A 17372-nucleotide genomic window follows, 5' to 3' on the forward strand; every position below is an offset into this window, starting at 1 on the left:
TTAGTGGAGATATGAGATGTGTATGTCAAGACATTTTATAACACAGACATATAGACATATAATAACAATTCACTTTACCTTTTGCTGGAATCACAACACAAAGACGACGTTTACAAAAACACCTGATGGTTTTATTTCTTCTCATGACCGGCCGTGGTTTTCATCATCAAGAATTCAAAGCTTCACATATTAAGTTTCAAAGTGACCGTCTCGCTTCTAGACGTTCGAATCCTCAGACTCCCTCTGAGTTTCTCACTAACTAACTAACTCTCACTTCCTATATTGAGAAATCCATGCCTGTCTGGCCAACGTGACCACAATTTACGTGCCATCAACATGCGCGACATGCACGTTTCCGAACATTCTGATTTCCCATTTTTTCTTTGTTGTTTTCACAAAGGAATTCAACCTACATATCTAATTCATTAAACCCATATTTTATTATCCACATTCTTTCTAACAATGAGAGTTTATTTATTATTTATTTCACCAGAATCAACAATTTACTGGACATTCCATTTAAACCTATTGTTCTTTAAAACTTATATCCAGGGTTCGATTCCTGCTTTCTCTCATTTTATTTTCATTTTAACTAAATCTCTCTATTTTTATACTTACATGAAAAGGGGACAGCCCTTATCATGTAACAATTCTAGGGCAATGTTAAAAAGTTCTTCGGATATCGAGGGATAAAAGTCTATGATGTCAAACTGTATGAACGTACATTTATCTTTGTTTTCTATATTTTTAAACCAGGTGATTGCTTCGGTGGTATTTGCACATTGGTTTAGTTCTAGGTCTTGTTTGATTTGTTTGTTTACTCTAGAAAGTATAGTTTTGCTAATTCTACCTATTTCTGGTTTAGTTGGGTTTATCAGGCGGGTGCTGGGATTATTATTAATATATATATATATATATATATATATATATATATATATATATATATATATATATATATATATATATATATGAACTTTAAGTAAACGTTCATTAATTTCAATAATTACCTTCGCATGATGAATATATGAAGAGTGTGAAAATCGTATTAAATCTAAAGATAAATACTGCATCATATTATGTAACTTATACAAATGTAATCTTATTGCTTCCATTTAGAGCTCTAGTGTTACCAGATCAGGCTGTCTGAAGATATTAGTTTCCTGGCTTAGAGGAAGGTGACGATGATCTAATGGTTAACAATACAGACTGACGACCTGGCTTCAAATGAGTACAAGTTCAAATCCAAATCATGAAAACCAATTATGTGTTGTTCTCCCAATTTTGCTTTGATATTGCTGATAAGATAAAAATCTGTTTGTTCTCATATGTCTTTCCTACACTGCTTGGTAGTCGATTGATGGTAATAAAAACTTTGTTGTGTTCAAGTGAGTAGCTAGAAAGTACCAAGGGAGTTCCAAACTTTTGTAGGTTTCGTTTCGTTCATTTTCTATTATTATTAAGGCAACCTAAAAATTGCACTTAATGCTTCTTAATTGAATTCTTTTTATATAATTACTTTGTCAAATTCTCGACGAAATGTTGCATCCCTCTGCCTGTTTTAGTATTTTAATGGTAGATGCTCTGATAAACTACAAGCTCTTGTACCCCCCTCGATGTAAATACCCCTGACAAACCTGACAAGCAGCAACATCCCACTCCTAAAACCTTCTACTCTAATAGTTTCTTGCCCAGTACTGCTAGACTTTGGAATTCCCTTCCAGGTTCCTGCTTCTCCAACTGTACTGACATGCAGAAGTTCAAGTATAATGTGAACGAACATCTTGCTTCTTGCTGCTCAACTCCCTACATAGTATCCTTGCAACTTATGTCCCTGATAGTAGCCCTCTACATCAAAGTGGTACTGTGTCTGCCTTGTTTGGGGTGAACATGTAAAAAAAAAAAAATGATAAAAAGAATTACAAATAATGGTTATCATGCAAAAAAGATATAAGCACTTATCTTGGAGTCACATAAGCTTTCATGGATGGGTTACATAGCAGAATGCCGGTTACACTTGCAATAAATTCTGGGAGATGTGAAGAAAAAGTGAGGGGAAAACTTTGACAGGAAAGTCGAAGGTACTTTTGAATAAGTAGTCAGAATTTTTTCTTTTTTGTAATTTCTAAGCTAATTTTCCCATTATATTTAATGCTTTTTCGTTTTAATAATCCATCTCATTTGCCAAAACTTAAATATTTAATCAAATTAATATTTTATTTTAAATAGGATTTTAAAAATTAAACTAGGTGTCCCAAGATCAAATCTAGTTCGTTCCACAATTTCACTTTCACTTAGGATGTTGGCAACTTTCATGTGGTCCCTCCCATAAGAACCCAATGGATTTCTAGACAAAATTTTGACTAGAAAAATATCAGGGAAACTTTTGCAAACCATAGAATATATGATGATTTGGTCATTGAATTATTTATTGAAACAATGTTTTTATAAAACTAATTAAAATCCGGAAGAATGGGTTTTTAGATAGGATTTAAAAATTGTTTCATTTTATGTTATTGCATTTTTCAATATTTGATTTGATATCATATTCTGCTTGTTAGTACATATGTTAGACTTTAAAAAAGGCTAAATAAAATTTTTGAAGGTCAAACTGCTTCAAGAGACCAAATTTGTGAAATTTAGCTTTATTCTAATCTGACAGCCTTAGACAAGAATATGAGAGTTAACTGCCTTTGATGTAGCCTCGTTTTCGAATATGATTATAATAATATGTGAGAAAGGAACCTGTGTTAATTTTGATGTGCAGTAGTACTTCACCAAAGAAAGAAGTCAGCAAAATTTTATGTAAAATAAAAGGGAACATTCAAAAGAAACGTAGGGGGAAAAAAAGGAAGAACATTGTCTACAAAGAGGTGCTGGACTGAAGGGGTAAATTAAAAATTGTCTCTTATAATGAAATTTTATTGTTTGTATTGAACTATGTAGCACAATATTATTAATTCATTTATCTGATTTTGGCCAGTTGTATATTTAAAATGCAATGAACACTTCATATTTGCAGTATGTTATTGGTTTTTCAGTCTAAAAACTAATTTTTTGTACTATTTAGAAAAATATCAGATTTATCAAAATATAGTTGTTGATTAAATATATTTCTCATTCCGTGGAATTTCCATGGGTCGTGTTCATAATAAATAAAAAGATAATAATTCATTGTGCAACTATCAAAGTTACATTGACACTAGAAATACATACACACACCCATGAAGTTGTCTCATACTTTTATTACGGTAAAGATATTATATTTTTGTTATTTTCACCAGAACATATTGCTGTCTGTAAACTGCTTCTAGATCTATTGTTGAAGATGACTCGTAAAATTGGCAGCACAATGACTTTAGTAAAGGAACTGTGCAGAGATATGCACAGCCAATTGGAAGATATTGACAAGGTAAGTAATGCTTTGTCTTTTTTATAAAGGTAATTTATAGAAGGCAAACCAAAGCAAATTAATATATATATTTGGTCTTTGGAGGTGTGTGTGTTTTTGGGTAAATGAAAACAAAAATCATTGGCTGGGTGTTTGTTTTTTAAAAAAAAACGAAGCCTTGACGTGCAGTTGGAAAATAATAAAGTGTGAAAAAAAATGTGCGACGTTTAACGGCAGGTGCCCGTTTTTGACGACTTAATGACGTCAACTTTGATTGCGGGACAGTGTTTTATTTATTGCGAGTCTGTTCGCTTCTTTTTTTTATACGAAAAGGCTTAATCCACTTGCGGCGATCGAAAAATCTTGAATATTTATCTTTTGAAAGTCGGGCAAATTAAATAGACAAGCGACTCCGGTTGTTAACTCGTAGATATTATCATTTAGCCCTGATATAAAAAGTTTTCAGAAGAAGTGAGTCGACTGATCGCTTCTCGGAAAAAAGCCTTTCTCGGACATAGACAAAAAGCAAACATACATACATACATTTTCGCTTTTATATATATAGATTTCGTTTATATACTTTTATTGCATTATATTATGTTCTTACTTGCATCAGTTCTGTGTTATGATATTTCGAGAACAATTTCCTTCATCAGGTATATGTCCAACTTTAATTATATTCTAGAAGTCTTGTTTATATACACACTAAACAATGCTTTAAGCAAACTACATCAACACTTATATTTTTGTTTCCTATAATAAGAGAAAAACCTCTATTTAAAGAAACCTAGAACCCCATCCTCCAACGTAGACCCCTACTACCAGGTCTCCTTCTACAACATTAGGGATCTACATTCCAACCTTCCAGAGGTTGAAACACAATTACAGGAGACAAAACCGAACATATTCTTTCTAAGTGAAACTGGCATAGGGCCAACCACTTCCCTAGACGAATTCACAATTAAAGGATACTCTAACTTAACATCTAAATCTGACCCCCAAGATCGCCATGAACATGGAATATGTGCCTACATTAAAGATGGCTTTCCACGTGGTAAGGATATCTCCAGAGAAGACCCTAATTTACCTTATATGTGCTTCTGGGTTGCACTTGCTTACACCACTGCATTTATATTCGCTCTCTATCACCCCCACAACAGCGGAGTTACTATCCTTGAGAGCATATCTGAAAAAAATTGACCACATCCTGTCTGCTCACCCTTCAGCTAACATTCACATTTGCAGTGACTTCAATGTCCATAATGTGGAATGGATGACCCACTCAAATAAGACCAATGACGAGGGGAGGTTTTGTCATGATTTTGCCACTGCCTATGACCTTACTCAGATTGTTCATGAACCCACCCGTGTACCTGTCAATATGCAAGCCTTCTAGACCTTTTCCTCACAACTTCCCCTGAGCTATGTTCATGTTCTGTTCTATCTCCTCTGGGATCCTCCGACCACTCCGTTATATCAGTTAAGATAAAAATGAAATGTAATAAGTATTCAGACGTACTTCTCCACCGTACTGTATATTGATACTCTATGGCTGACTAGGATAGCTTCCATACATTCATATCTGATCTACCTCTGCATTCCATGTTTAAAAAGGATGTGTCCTCTATAGTCTCAGACCTGACCGAATGGTTAATTGTAGGCATAGAACTGATTCATACCATCCAAAAAATTCCAACAAAAACCTAACAGCCAGTCATGGTTCTCCCCAGAATGTGCTGCTGCCATCGCGCACAGAAATCACTTTTTCCATAGCTATCAATGTAATAGATGTACTGAGACTAAAGCTGCTGTCAGGACTGCCAGCAACCACTGTAAAAGAGTAATAAAAAATGCAAGAGAGCTATATGCTCAGTCTGTTAAATCCAAAGTAGTTGAACAGCGGCTTGGTTCCACCAGTTGTGGCAAATAGCAAACAGGATCCTGAACAGAAGCGTGCGTTCTATCCCAACCATCATCAATGGATTTGTGGTCATCTCGTCAGCATCAGACAAGGCCAAACTATTTGCCAAGAACTTTGCAGCTAATTCTACCCTATGCAACGAAGGCCATCAACTCCCCGTATTTCCTCCTATAACAGACAACACGCTATGCAACATACAAATATCTGTATGTGAGGTTGCCAAGCTAATCAAGAACCTTGATCCCAGTAAAGCAACTAGCCCTGACGGCATTCCATTTATAGTGCTGAAAAAGCTCAAACCAGAACTTGACCCCCCTACTTACAAAACTGTTTAAGTGTTGCCTGAAGGTGAAATGCTTTCCAACACCATGGAAAACCTCATCAGTATGCTCTGTATTTAAGAATTCAGGTGGAAAGTCATCTCTCTCTCAGTACAGACCAATAAGTCTCCTGTGTATCATGAGTAAGTTGTTGGAATCCATATTAGTCAACCACCTCAGCAGAAACAACCTTCTTAGTTACATGCAATATGGTTTCTGCTCCGCAAGATCTACAGCAGATGTGCTAACGGTTATATCTCAGCGGATTAGTGAATCTCTTGACAAAGGTTTCCTTTCCAGGGCAATTGCTCTGGACATATTGAAGGCCTCTGATAAGGTATGGCATAAGGGCCTACTTCACAAGATTTCCAGCTACGGTATCACTGGTAATGTTTTCTCAATCATTAAATCATTTCTCTCCGATAGTTTCATAAGAGTAGTGGTTGATGGGCAGAAATCAGAGGCCTACAGTATTAATGCTGGAGTCCCTCAGGGGTCCATCCTGGGCCCAACTGTCTTCCTGATCTACATTAATGATCTACAAAAACACATACTTAAATCATTCGTTGACATCTATGCTGATGACATGACTATCTATGGCAACACATCAAAGGCCGTAAATGACAAGGTTAGCGCGTGGTACAGTGGGGAAAGAGGTGGCTGGTTACTTTTAATGCATCCAAAATCAAGCTTCTATCTTTACATCATCAATGCTCTGATCCCCATCTGGCATCAATTGAAATGGATGGCTCTCATCTTGGGGAGGCTCCATGTTTTGACAAGCTTTTGGGTTTGACCTTCACTCCTGATCTGAAATGGAACACGTACATCAGGTCCGTTGCCAATGACGCTGGGAGGATGGTAGGATCCTTCTACCACTCCAGAAGATATCTCACTACTGATGCAATTCTTTATCTGTATAAAAGCCAAGTATGCCCAAGGATGGAGTACTGTTGCCACATCTGGGCAGAAGCTGCTAAAAGCAGCCTATCCTGCTTTGACAGAGTACAAAATTGACTTCGTAGCTTAGTGAGGGATGCCCTTTTCTCTTCCCTGCAGTCTCTCTCCCACAGAAGAGACGTTGCGAGCCTGTCTTCGTTTTATCGTTATTTCCATGGCAAGTGCTCGTCTGAGCTTCAATCTCTTATCTCCCCTCGCCATTCTTCACTGACTCAACATTTGAAAGATAAGGGAGAACTCGAGTTGAACACTTGAATATCTATGTATCTCAAATAGAAATCAAGTGTTAGCCCCAAGAATGGGGCCATCTTGATTTCTGAGAACTTTGAAGTAAAATAAAACCGGTTTCATGTGAGTTTTATAAAAAAAAAAATTTTTTTTTAATTTCTCAAATTGCGTCTTTTTCAGGAAGTAGAAGTAGAAGACAGTAGCCATTATGGTTTAGTCTCTTCCACAACATCCTGTGCCGTGTTGGGTATACTAATGTCCCACATATCATCTGAACTTGATGAGGCTTCCTGGGTTATTGAACATTTAAAAGCAGAATTGCAGGAAACTGACATAAGTAAGTGATTTTCTATGCCTAAATCTAAATGCAAATTCCATGAACAAAGCTTTTTTTCAAGGACTACCCATCTGTGGAACTCTGTTCCGCTGGCCTGCTTTCCAGCTAACAACATGGTCATCTTCAAGTCCAATGTAAACAAATTCTTGATGTCCCACTCTTTAAACTAATCAAATTGTACTTAATTTCCACTGCTTGCAATTACCATGCAGTGACCACCTTACACTCATTAACCCTTATCCTCGAGCAGCCTTAAGGCCTAGATAAGCGATGACTCTCTTATAAAATAAAATTATTGAATTTTGACTCATTGTTCGTTATAAACATATGTAAATGTTTGCTCATTTTTAGTGGAGAAGTCAAACAACACTTGATGAACATAGAAAAAAAAAATTGATTCTCTATTTAATGAACTTGTTGAGCAACAGATGAGTCTATCGAACATGTGCACACAGTGTGATGATGTATGGAAGTGAAACATGGCAAGTGAGGGTTGAGGATATGTGTTGCATGAATAGAAATGAGAATGATACGATGGATGTATAATGTGACCCTTTCTTTTTTTTTGAATTACATTTTCACCCCAAACAAGGCACATTGTCACATTTATGTAGGGGGCTACTATTAGAGACATAAGTTGCAGGGATACTATGTAGGGAGTTGAGCAGCAAGATGTCTGTTTACATTACACTTGAACTTCTGCATGTCAGTGCAGTTGGGGAAGCAAGAACCTGGAAGGGAATTCCAAAGTCTAGCAGTTCTGGGAATGAAGCTATTAGACTAGAAGGCTTTCTTACATCTAGGGATCTGTACTGTGTAGGGGTGGGACTTTGCTGCTTGTCGGATTTTCAGGCGTATTTACGTCGAGGGGGTACAAAGGCTCGTAGTTTGTCGGAGAATTCACCATTGTAAATTGTAAAACAGGCAGAGGAATGCAACATTTCGTCGGTGCGACAGAGGTTGAAGCGTAAATGATAGTTTAGGACCTATCAGGTTGTCAACTCTCTTTTGAAACCTTTCCAGAAGTGAGACTAGTAGCAGATGCACTAGCCCAAATGTGACAAAGGTACTCCATGATTGAATGATGGCCTTGTAGAAGTACAGGATACTTTCAGGCGTAAGTAACTTTCTAGCATGGTAGAGAGAGCCTACCTTCTTCATAGCAGCCTTGGCAATGCTCTTGATGTATCTGTTCCAACTCATGTTCCCTGTGAACATTAAGCCAAGGAGTTAGATCTGATGAGCTCAGAGGAAAATGAAATCTGGAACAGTATAGGTGCTATATTTCTGCTGTGTTTAAAAGAAGACCAACACACTGATATATGAAAATATAATAATATATATTTATTGTTGGTGATGAGTATGAATGGTTGGTTATTAGGAGGAAGATGCCTGCATAAGAGGGGTTGATTCTTCTCTGTCAACCAATAACAATATCCTTTTTGGTTGTTATTATATAGCCATTTCTGATCACCTGAAAGACCAATTTGGGATGGTATTGTCACTGTAGCCACACTCCAAAAGTGTTCACTGGATTGATTACACCTGTGTAAGCTTTTGCTGAAGATGACCTTTCAAACATCATACATTTAACTTATCTTCTTTTTGACAATTGATCAAGTTGCTTCTTCACAAAGGCCCGTGTCAGGGTTATCATTTTTAGTTAAATGATCTTTGGTACATTTGATAATTATTTTATTTTATTTTCATTTGGCCAGGTGCACACTTTTGTCAAAATGATTTATTGGTATACACTGCCTACATATCCAACATAGGGAAATTTGTTTAAAAAGTAGACTTTGATGGTATAGCCACATTGAAAGAATAAATAATAGTTCTTTATTTAGTAAAGACAAAGAATTTAAATAATATGAATAACCAATTCTCATCTCAAAAATTCAGAAACGTAAGAAGCAAAGTATGTTGTTATAGTGCCAATAATATAGTACAAAAATAATAAATAAAAAAAATTGTCTTGTCAGAATTAAAGTTTGATTTGTCAGCTTAAATGCTATTTGGGTCCAACTATGAAAATTTGACAAGATGACTTTGTTTCAGGATTTTTGAGATGAGGATTGATAATTTGGATTATTTAAACTACTTTTCTCATCTGGAATGTCATTCTTACAACATTTTGGTCAATGTAATCTCTGATATACTCCAGATGCATTTCATCAAACTTGGGAAACTTTGTCTGTTAGGATCGATAGTGCACAGGATATAAGTTCTATGTGAATTCTGGAAGGTGAAGGTTCAATCTTCAGTATGGGCAATACTAAGAATATAAGATTTCTACCCAATCATGGTTGACAGAACAAGAGAAAGCTACTCCAATGGATTACATAAAGGGTTCAGATTGAAATTTTGTAGACATTTTTTGAGTTCAACAATGTCCCAGAGCCTAGCTGGAGTCCGAACACGGTACCCCCGTAATAATAATAAAGGGTTGGGTTCGAGACTCCTAACAAACGGTTCCCCAGTTTGATACAAAACACCTGATGAAGGCCGGAGGGTAAAACGGCCGAAACGTTGTGACAATAACAACCAAGATGAGGAAGTCAGTCCGACAATCTCAATCATAAGAATAGTAGTTTGAATAATCTAAATAATAATTTTTGAGATGAGGATTAATGTTCATTATTTGGATTATTTGTTATTATCTGTTCTCATCTTAAGTCTAATTTTCACATTTCGACCAATGTAACGTCCGACCTTCTTCAGGAGATTCATACGGAATTTTAAACAGAGCTTTTACTTAATCCACATAATTGCTCGCATTGCATCAGTCATGACCAAGTAGAAGTTTTAAGTAATTCGTAATTGTATTCTCTGTATTTCAAGCTCTAAGAATTAAATCTTCAACCTCTCAAAGACTGTCACTTAAAACTGATTATTACTGATTATTATTAGTCGTTGCAGTCTTAAACCTATTCTTGTTTTAAATGTGTAGTTTTACTACTTATCACTATAAATTACTAATTACATCAACCGATACAACCATAACTACAATGAGGATCTCTTATTTTCATCATAATTGGAAATATTTTCAAATTTTCACTGTTATGAAATTCTTTTTAAGAAGAATCACTTCTAGATTTTGCTTTACTGGTAACTGGGCAAACCTAGGTGTCTGTATTATGTGCCCAGATCTACATCCGGCTTGCACTTCCAGCTTTATAGCTACAGCAGACATTGCAGTGCACCAGACGAGATGCAGAATGCCATTGTCTTGTTAGACAGAATTTGCCATCATATATGTTGTGTGAATAATATTCAAGGTGAGAACAGTCGTTTGAATACTCCAAATAATAATAAAAGATGCTTTGGTTCTAGTCAGCTTTCATATTTCCTAATTTGTGGAGAGTGCTACCAAAATCAGTTCCTTGGCTGTTTTCTCCCATGCTGATATCTCCTCTATGCATGTACTTTTTTTTTATGCTTTTTTTATTGTTATGCTTTTTTATTATACTTTTTTATTATTATGCTTTTTTATTATTATGCTTTTTTTATTATTATACTTTTTTATTATTATACTTTTTTTTATTATATTATGCTTTTTTTTATTATATTATGCTTTTTTTATTATTATACTTTTTTATTATTATACTTTTTTTATTATTATACTTTTTTTATGCTTTTTTTATTGTTATGCTTTTTTATTATACTTTTTTATTATTATGCTTTTTTATTATTATGCTTTTTTATTATTATGCTTTTTTATTATTATACTTTTTTATTATTATACTTTTTTTATTGTTATGCTTTTTTTATTATTATGCTTTTTTTTATTATTATACTTTTTTTATTATTATACTTTTTTTTATTATTATACTTTTTTTATTATTATACTTTTATTATTATACTTTTTTTATTATTATACTTTTTTATTATACTTTTTTATTATTATGCTTTTTTATTATTATACTTTTTTTATTATACTTTTTTATTATACTTTTTTTATTATTATACTTTTTTTATTATTATACTTTTTTATTATTATACTTTTTTTATTATTATACTTTTTGTATTATTATACTTTTTTTATTATTATACTTTTTTTTATTATTATACTTTTTTTATTATTATACTTTTATTATTATACTTTTTTATTATACTTTTTTTATTATTATACTTTTTTATTATTATACTTTTTTATTATTATACTTTTTTTATTATGCTTTTTTATTATTATACTTTTTTATTATTATGCTTTTTTTATTGTTATGCTTTTTTATTATACTTTTTTATTATTATGCTTTTTTGCTTTTTTATTATTATGCTTTTTTATTATGCTTTTTTTATTATTATACTTTTTTATTATTATACTTTTTTATTATTATGCTTTTTTATTATTATACTTTTTATTATACTTTTTTATTATACTTTTTTATTATACTTTTTTATTATACTTTTTTTATTATTATGCTTTTTTTATTATACTTTTTTTATTATACTTTTTTATTATACTTTATTATTATGCTTTTTTATTATTATACTTTTTTTATTATTATACTTTTTTTATTATACTTTTTTTATTATACTTTTTTATTGTTATACTTTTTTATTATTATACTTTTTTTATTATACTTTTTTATTATTATGCTTTTTTATTATTATACTTTTTTTATTATTATACTTTTTTATTATTATGCTTTTTTATTATTATACTTTTTTTATTATTATGCTTTTTCGATCTTTAAAAAACTTATTTTTAAAATTCAATATAAGACTTTCATAAACATATATTTCTTATAGAATTTCAAATAAAATAAAAACTTTTTTATTCGTTTTTTGTTTTTTTTAAGTGCAAATAAAGACTAATTGTATTATTTTTATCTGTATAATTTTGATAATTTTTATTGTATACTTTTCATTAATTTCATTTTCTTATATTTTATTTCTGTAAATCGCTTCGCAATAGAAATACTAAAGAACAATAAAAGTGAAGGAACTGAGTTTCCTTGTCAACATTTCCAGTAGCACTATGCTGGAAATTAGGAAGTATGTTAGTTGACTATTACCGATGCTTTTATATGTCGGATACCTAATTCGAAATATTGTTATTCCGTATTGTTTTATTTTTTAATTGTAGCTGCCAGTATTCCTTTACCGACTCAGCAGAACACGAATGTCCAATCGCTGTCAACTATGTTTGCATCTTTAGTTGCTGGCTTTCATGAACTCGTGCAAACAGCTTTACCAAATTGGTCTAGTGTGGAACTGCTTTTGAAGCAACTCACCAACTTCTACAAGACCGTCTCAGAATTTCTTAAATATGTAAGCAGTTTCAAAAGAATTCTTTCATTTCTTGTGTAATTATTCATGTCTGCAAGATTTTTTTGTTGCAGTTGCTTCAAACAAGGTGCAAAGCCACTTGATGTAAGGAATTGAAAAGAACAGAAGATGATTAATGCAGACAGGAAATGCCTATTGAGCTTTGTTTGATTGTTTTACGGCGTAATCAACCCTTTTCGGCTTATTTAATGCCGAATCCAGTAAAAAATGTTTTATGCTTCAAGTTGCTTATGTCTTCAAATATTTATTCATAGTGTTTGGTTTGATTGTTTTGTAAAGAGAAAAGGGAAAGGTGGGCTGTTGCTTTTGTTTTTTGTCTTTCAGAACATAATTAAGTTTTGCAAAAAAGAAATAGAAAAACAAAAAATATCAATGTTAGGTACATTTTATCTCAGGCAGCCAATATCTTTAGACAGCCTGATCTTGTAGCATCAGTATTGATCTTAGTCTTGAAAAGATCAGTACTGTAGTTAAGTAGAAAACAGAGGTCTGTGTAGTAGTGTAGTGATAGAGCAGAGAGACAAGCGACCATGATTAGCATGCACATGCTGCAAGGAAGCAGTGACTATATGCAGCTGAGAATCTAGAACTGTTTGATTACGACACAAGGTTGATTATGCAAATTAGGTGTTGTTTTAATCACGTTTGTGTGTCCTGGTGAAAAACTTCATTGTCTTTCTACTAATTTCACTTGCTATACCTATTTCCTCTTTCATCACTTCCTAACACTCTTTTTTTTTTGGAGGGGGGGGGAGGCATAGTATTACACACTTTGAAAAGAAAGTTAATTCACAAAATAATCCTCCCAACCTTTCTGTCTGGTTGAGGCAAACATGCTGACAGCTGAGGATCTGGACAAAAACCATCAAGGAGGATTTGGCTGAACTTTCAGGTCCACAAGTAGTCCATCATCAGAGTGAACCACTTGCAATTGTCTAGATATCTTATGCGACTTTGGTTGTTACTGCCGATCACAATTCAAGATGTAGTGTGGCCCAAGAAAAACATTGATTCAACTCAAGATGAATGCCGTTGCATCAACAACAAATGTTCACCTGTTTTAAAAAGTATTTGTATGAAATTTTAATGTTTTAAAAAGTATTTGTATGAAATTTTAATGTTTTAAAAAGTATTTGTATGAAATTTTAATGTTTTAAAAAGTATTTGTATGAAGAATTAATAAATAATTTTCCCTTTTTGTTACAGTTTATTCAAATGTATCTCTTAAAAGTCGGCCACATGGATCAAAGAGTTGAAAAACTGGTGAAGCTTATCGCACTGAGTCTTACACCTCAAGTGTACATGTTTCTTACCTACATACAGGTAAATATATTAATTTTTTAAACTTATTAATTTTTTTTTTTAAACCTAAAACAAGGCACATTAGCATTCAGATGTAAGGGTCTACTGTAATTAAGGGCCAGATTTATAGGTGGCACCTTAAGTGTGAAATTTAATAGCAAGATGTTTGTTCACATTGCATTTAAATTTCTGCATGTTCATACAGACAGAGGGGGAGGGGCTTAGAAAGGGAATTCCAAAGTCCAAAAAAAGAAGCTGTTACAGTAGAAATTTTTCCAGTTTCTAGAGCGCAGGGGTGGAATTTTACTGCTATTCAGGTTTGTTAGGAGTATTCACGTTGAGATGGTACAACTGCAGTAAGTTCATTGGGCACATTCTGTTAAAGTACTTGCAAAACAAGAACAAGGATGCAACATTGTGGTGATGGGACAGAGGCTGGAGCTTGTTAGAGAGTGCAGGACCTATTAAGTTATAGGCTATATTTTGTACCTTGTCCACCAGCCCAGGTATGCCAAACTATTCAAAAATGGAATTATTTACCCTAGAATTTGTTCTCTAATCACCATGATTGCAACATAGTTGGAACACATACTCATGCATTATCACAAAATTGTGTTGTGCAAAAAATTGGATTTACATTTTTGGATTTTACCGTCATTGGATAATTTACCTTTCACCAGACTATCCATTCACATATAATCACCTTTTTCTTCACCATATTCCCTCTGCTTCACTTTTTGTTATCAAGTAAGATCTTTGACTTACTTGCAGTTTCATCAAATACTTTTGTATGCAAATTCCAATCGCGCATTTTGCTAATTCCTACCCTCTGACGAGAAGGAAAGTATTTCTTTGAAACTCCGCGGATTAAGGACTATCCACTTATTAAGTGTTTCCTTTTCAGATTAAATATGTTTTTAACTCTTTTTTAAAGTGTTTTTTAACATGTTTTATTAACTGTTTGCTCTTATTATAAGCTCTATCTCCTATTTGGTTTTATCAAGCTTTTGCATCTGGCTGAGATTACTTAATAAATATTAATTCTTTAATATTTATAATATACTTTAGTTATACCATCTTGGATCATTTTGGTAAATTTAATTGTAATTTTCATTTTATATATATATATATATATATATATAATGCACTTTTTTTTGTACATATCATAAATGCAAATATCTTGTGAATATTTTGTTATTGCTTTATTAAATATATTTCTGCATTTTTTGTTTGTTAGCATGAAATAAAAGAACCAGTTAAAGAACCCAAAAAGGACAAGAAATCTGCTCCAACTTCTTCTCGAACTCAAACGGCAAGTCTGCTTCTTTTCAAACTTTGGATATTTAAAGGTAGTTCTACTAAAATAGTCATATTTCAGAAACCCAAGCACTTTAAGTTGTCAAAATACCATTTAGTTTGGAAATAAATATCCTTTCTCATGTTTTAATAAATAATAATCTGCATAATATATTGGAAGAGTTTTTACGAAAATAATAATAAAAATGTTAATGTTATGAAACAGCCATTTTGCATCAGATTTTGTTACCACCACAATGTTTCGAAGCTCGCTACCACTCCCCTATGAGGAATTTTGTCATGAAATTAGAAAAAAACATCAATCTTACTTATTGTCAAGGTGCAAAATAAATTTGTCCATTTTTTTTTTTTTGTTTTAAAAATAAGACTTGAGCATGATGTGTTTCGAACATTTTTGTCTAAATATTTTTGTTCCCTAAGTAATCAGTAAATTAATGTTTTTATTTATTTTTTTAGCAATAATAAGTACATAGCATATACATAAAATTAGTATTGTATTTACTATTATCATTTATATATGAGAAACGGCATTTCAAATGGAACCCTTTATTTACATCACGGAGGTAACATGCTGTCATTCCGTTAGCCGTGTTTGGATAGAGGTCCTAAGTAATTTGCAGTTGTATTCAGTCACCCACACTGAGAATTGAACCTTCAACCTTCGGGAGAATATCGCTTTTACAATTGATATTTTCTAGTACACTAACCACTGCACCACGGGTGGTTAGAGTACTTTGATAGAAACATTCCCGATTCAGTAGTCGGAAGAATCCAAATACAAATAACGAATCCTCATCTAAAAAGTTCTGAAACATAAATTTTGAATTATAAAGAACTTGAGGTAAAAAACATGGTAATATTAATCCAGTCATAATCAGCAGAGCATAGTTCCTTTGCTGTGTCAAAATTAAAATCTATAATTGAAGAATTCAAAGAGATTCAGTATATTTTATGAAGCGATTCTGGCGTCTGATTGATTGGTTGGTTTTTACCATCCCTAGTTATATCACACATATATAAATGTAATTGTCAAAATCGTTGTGGTCATAACATCTCATTGTGTTATCTACCTTGAACATCTAGCTCGAGGTAGATAAAGGCAAAAAGTATCCATGCATTAACATGGGAGGGGAGACTATCTTCAAGTACTATCCTAAGCTAGGAATGGGGCAATGGACTTATACTAAGTAGATATTAATAAGTCCTCACCTTTTTTTTTTTTCCATTTTTTTTTTTTTTTTTTTTTTTTTTTTTTTTTTTTTTTTTTTTTTTTTTAATGGAGAGTACATAATGCATGTGGCTGTGTTATCGGCAGCTCCAGTAACTCTTGTTTCTCCTTTTTTGTCCTTCAGTCCTCATTTCCAATGAGAGATTTTTCTGACAAAGGGTGAAGAAAAAGCTGCTTTCCAGGTCGGTAGTACTTTGTGAACAGTAGCCTGAGATGTCGGAAATTTTCTGTTTCTATGTCTATCCTTGTGGTCATGTCACTAGTAAGGGTGCTGGAGGTAAATGTTTCATCTGGGCTGACGTTATCCGCCTGATAGTCAGGGACCCGAACCTTGGATTAATCACTAAGGAGGCTGTCCTATCAGCAGGTGTAAAGTACCGGGGCTGCTGTATTGCAATTTGGTGAATGGATTCTGGACCATATAGTAGTTTCTGATAGGGCCTCTTGATGCCATACTAGTGGGTAATTATTACGGCTTTACCTTATCATGTACTACAAAAAAAAAAAAAAATTTCTTGTCTTTTTCTCTCTTACTTTCCCTCTCTCTCCTGCTCCAACCAAGTCTATCGACCTGTTCCACAAATCCCAAAACCTCAACATGACAAATCTCCAAAAACAAAACACGAATAAACCTAGAACCCCATCCTCCAACGTAGACCACTACTACAAGGTCTCCTTCTCCAACATCAGGGGTCTACGTTCCAATATTCCAGAGGTTGAAATACAATTACAGGAGACGAAACCGGACATATTCTTTCTAAGTGAAACTGGAATAGGGCCAACCACTTCCCTAGACAAATTCATAATTAAAGGATACTCTAACTTAACATCTAAATCTGACCCCAAGATCGCCATGGACATGGAATATGTGCCTACATTAAAGATGGCTTTCCATGTGGTAGGGATATCTCCAGTGAAGACCCTAATTTACCCTATATGTGCTTCCGGGTTGCACTTGTTAACACCACTGCATTTATATTTGCTCTCTATCGCCTCCACAGCAGCGGAGTTATTATCCTTAAGAGTATATCTGAGAAAATTGACCACATTCTGTCTGCCCATCCTTCGGCTAACGT

At 33.3% G+C, this 17372-nt stretch overlaps 1 protein-coding gene across 1 annotated transcript in view; it reads left to right on the top strand.

The window, feature by feature from the left end:
• The window catches only part of LOC145283495 (Fanconi anemia group I protein-like), a 143147-nt gene that overhangs the window by 113896 nt on the left and 11879 nt on the right, over nucleotides 1-17372 (top strand). The window contains exons 26-30 of the mRNA XM_080132321.1: nucleotides 3282-3409; nucleotides 6998-7154; nucleotides 12247-12431; nucleotides 13656-13772; nucleotides 14989-15063. Coding sequence (XP_079988447.1) covers nucleotides 3282-3409; nucleotides 6998-7154; nucleotides 12247-12431; nucleotides 13656-13772; nucleotides 14989-15063 — 662 coding nt within the window. The remainder of the gene's footprint in view (nucleotides 1-3281; nucleotides 3410-6997; nucleotides 7155-12246; nucleotides 12432-13655; nucleotides 13773-14988; nucleotides 15064-17372) is intronic.

The sequence above is a fragment of the Euprymna scolopes genome, chromosome 8 (genome assembly GCF_053919585.1).
Source record: "Euprymna scolopes isolate OS-2025 chromosome 8, ASM5391958v1, whole genome shotgun sequence".
NCBI lineage: Eukaryota > Metazoa > Mollusca > Cephalopoda > Sepiida > Sepiolidae > Euprymna > Euprymna scolopes.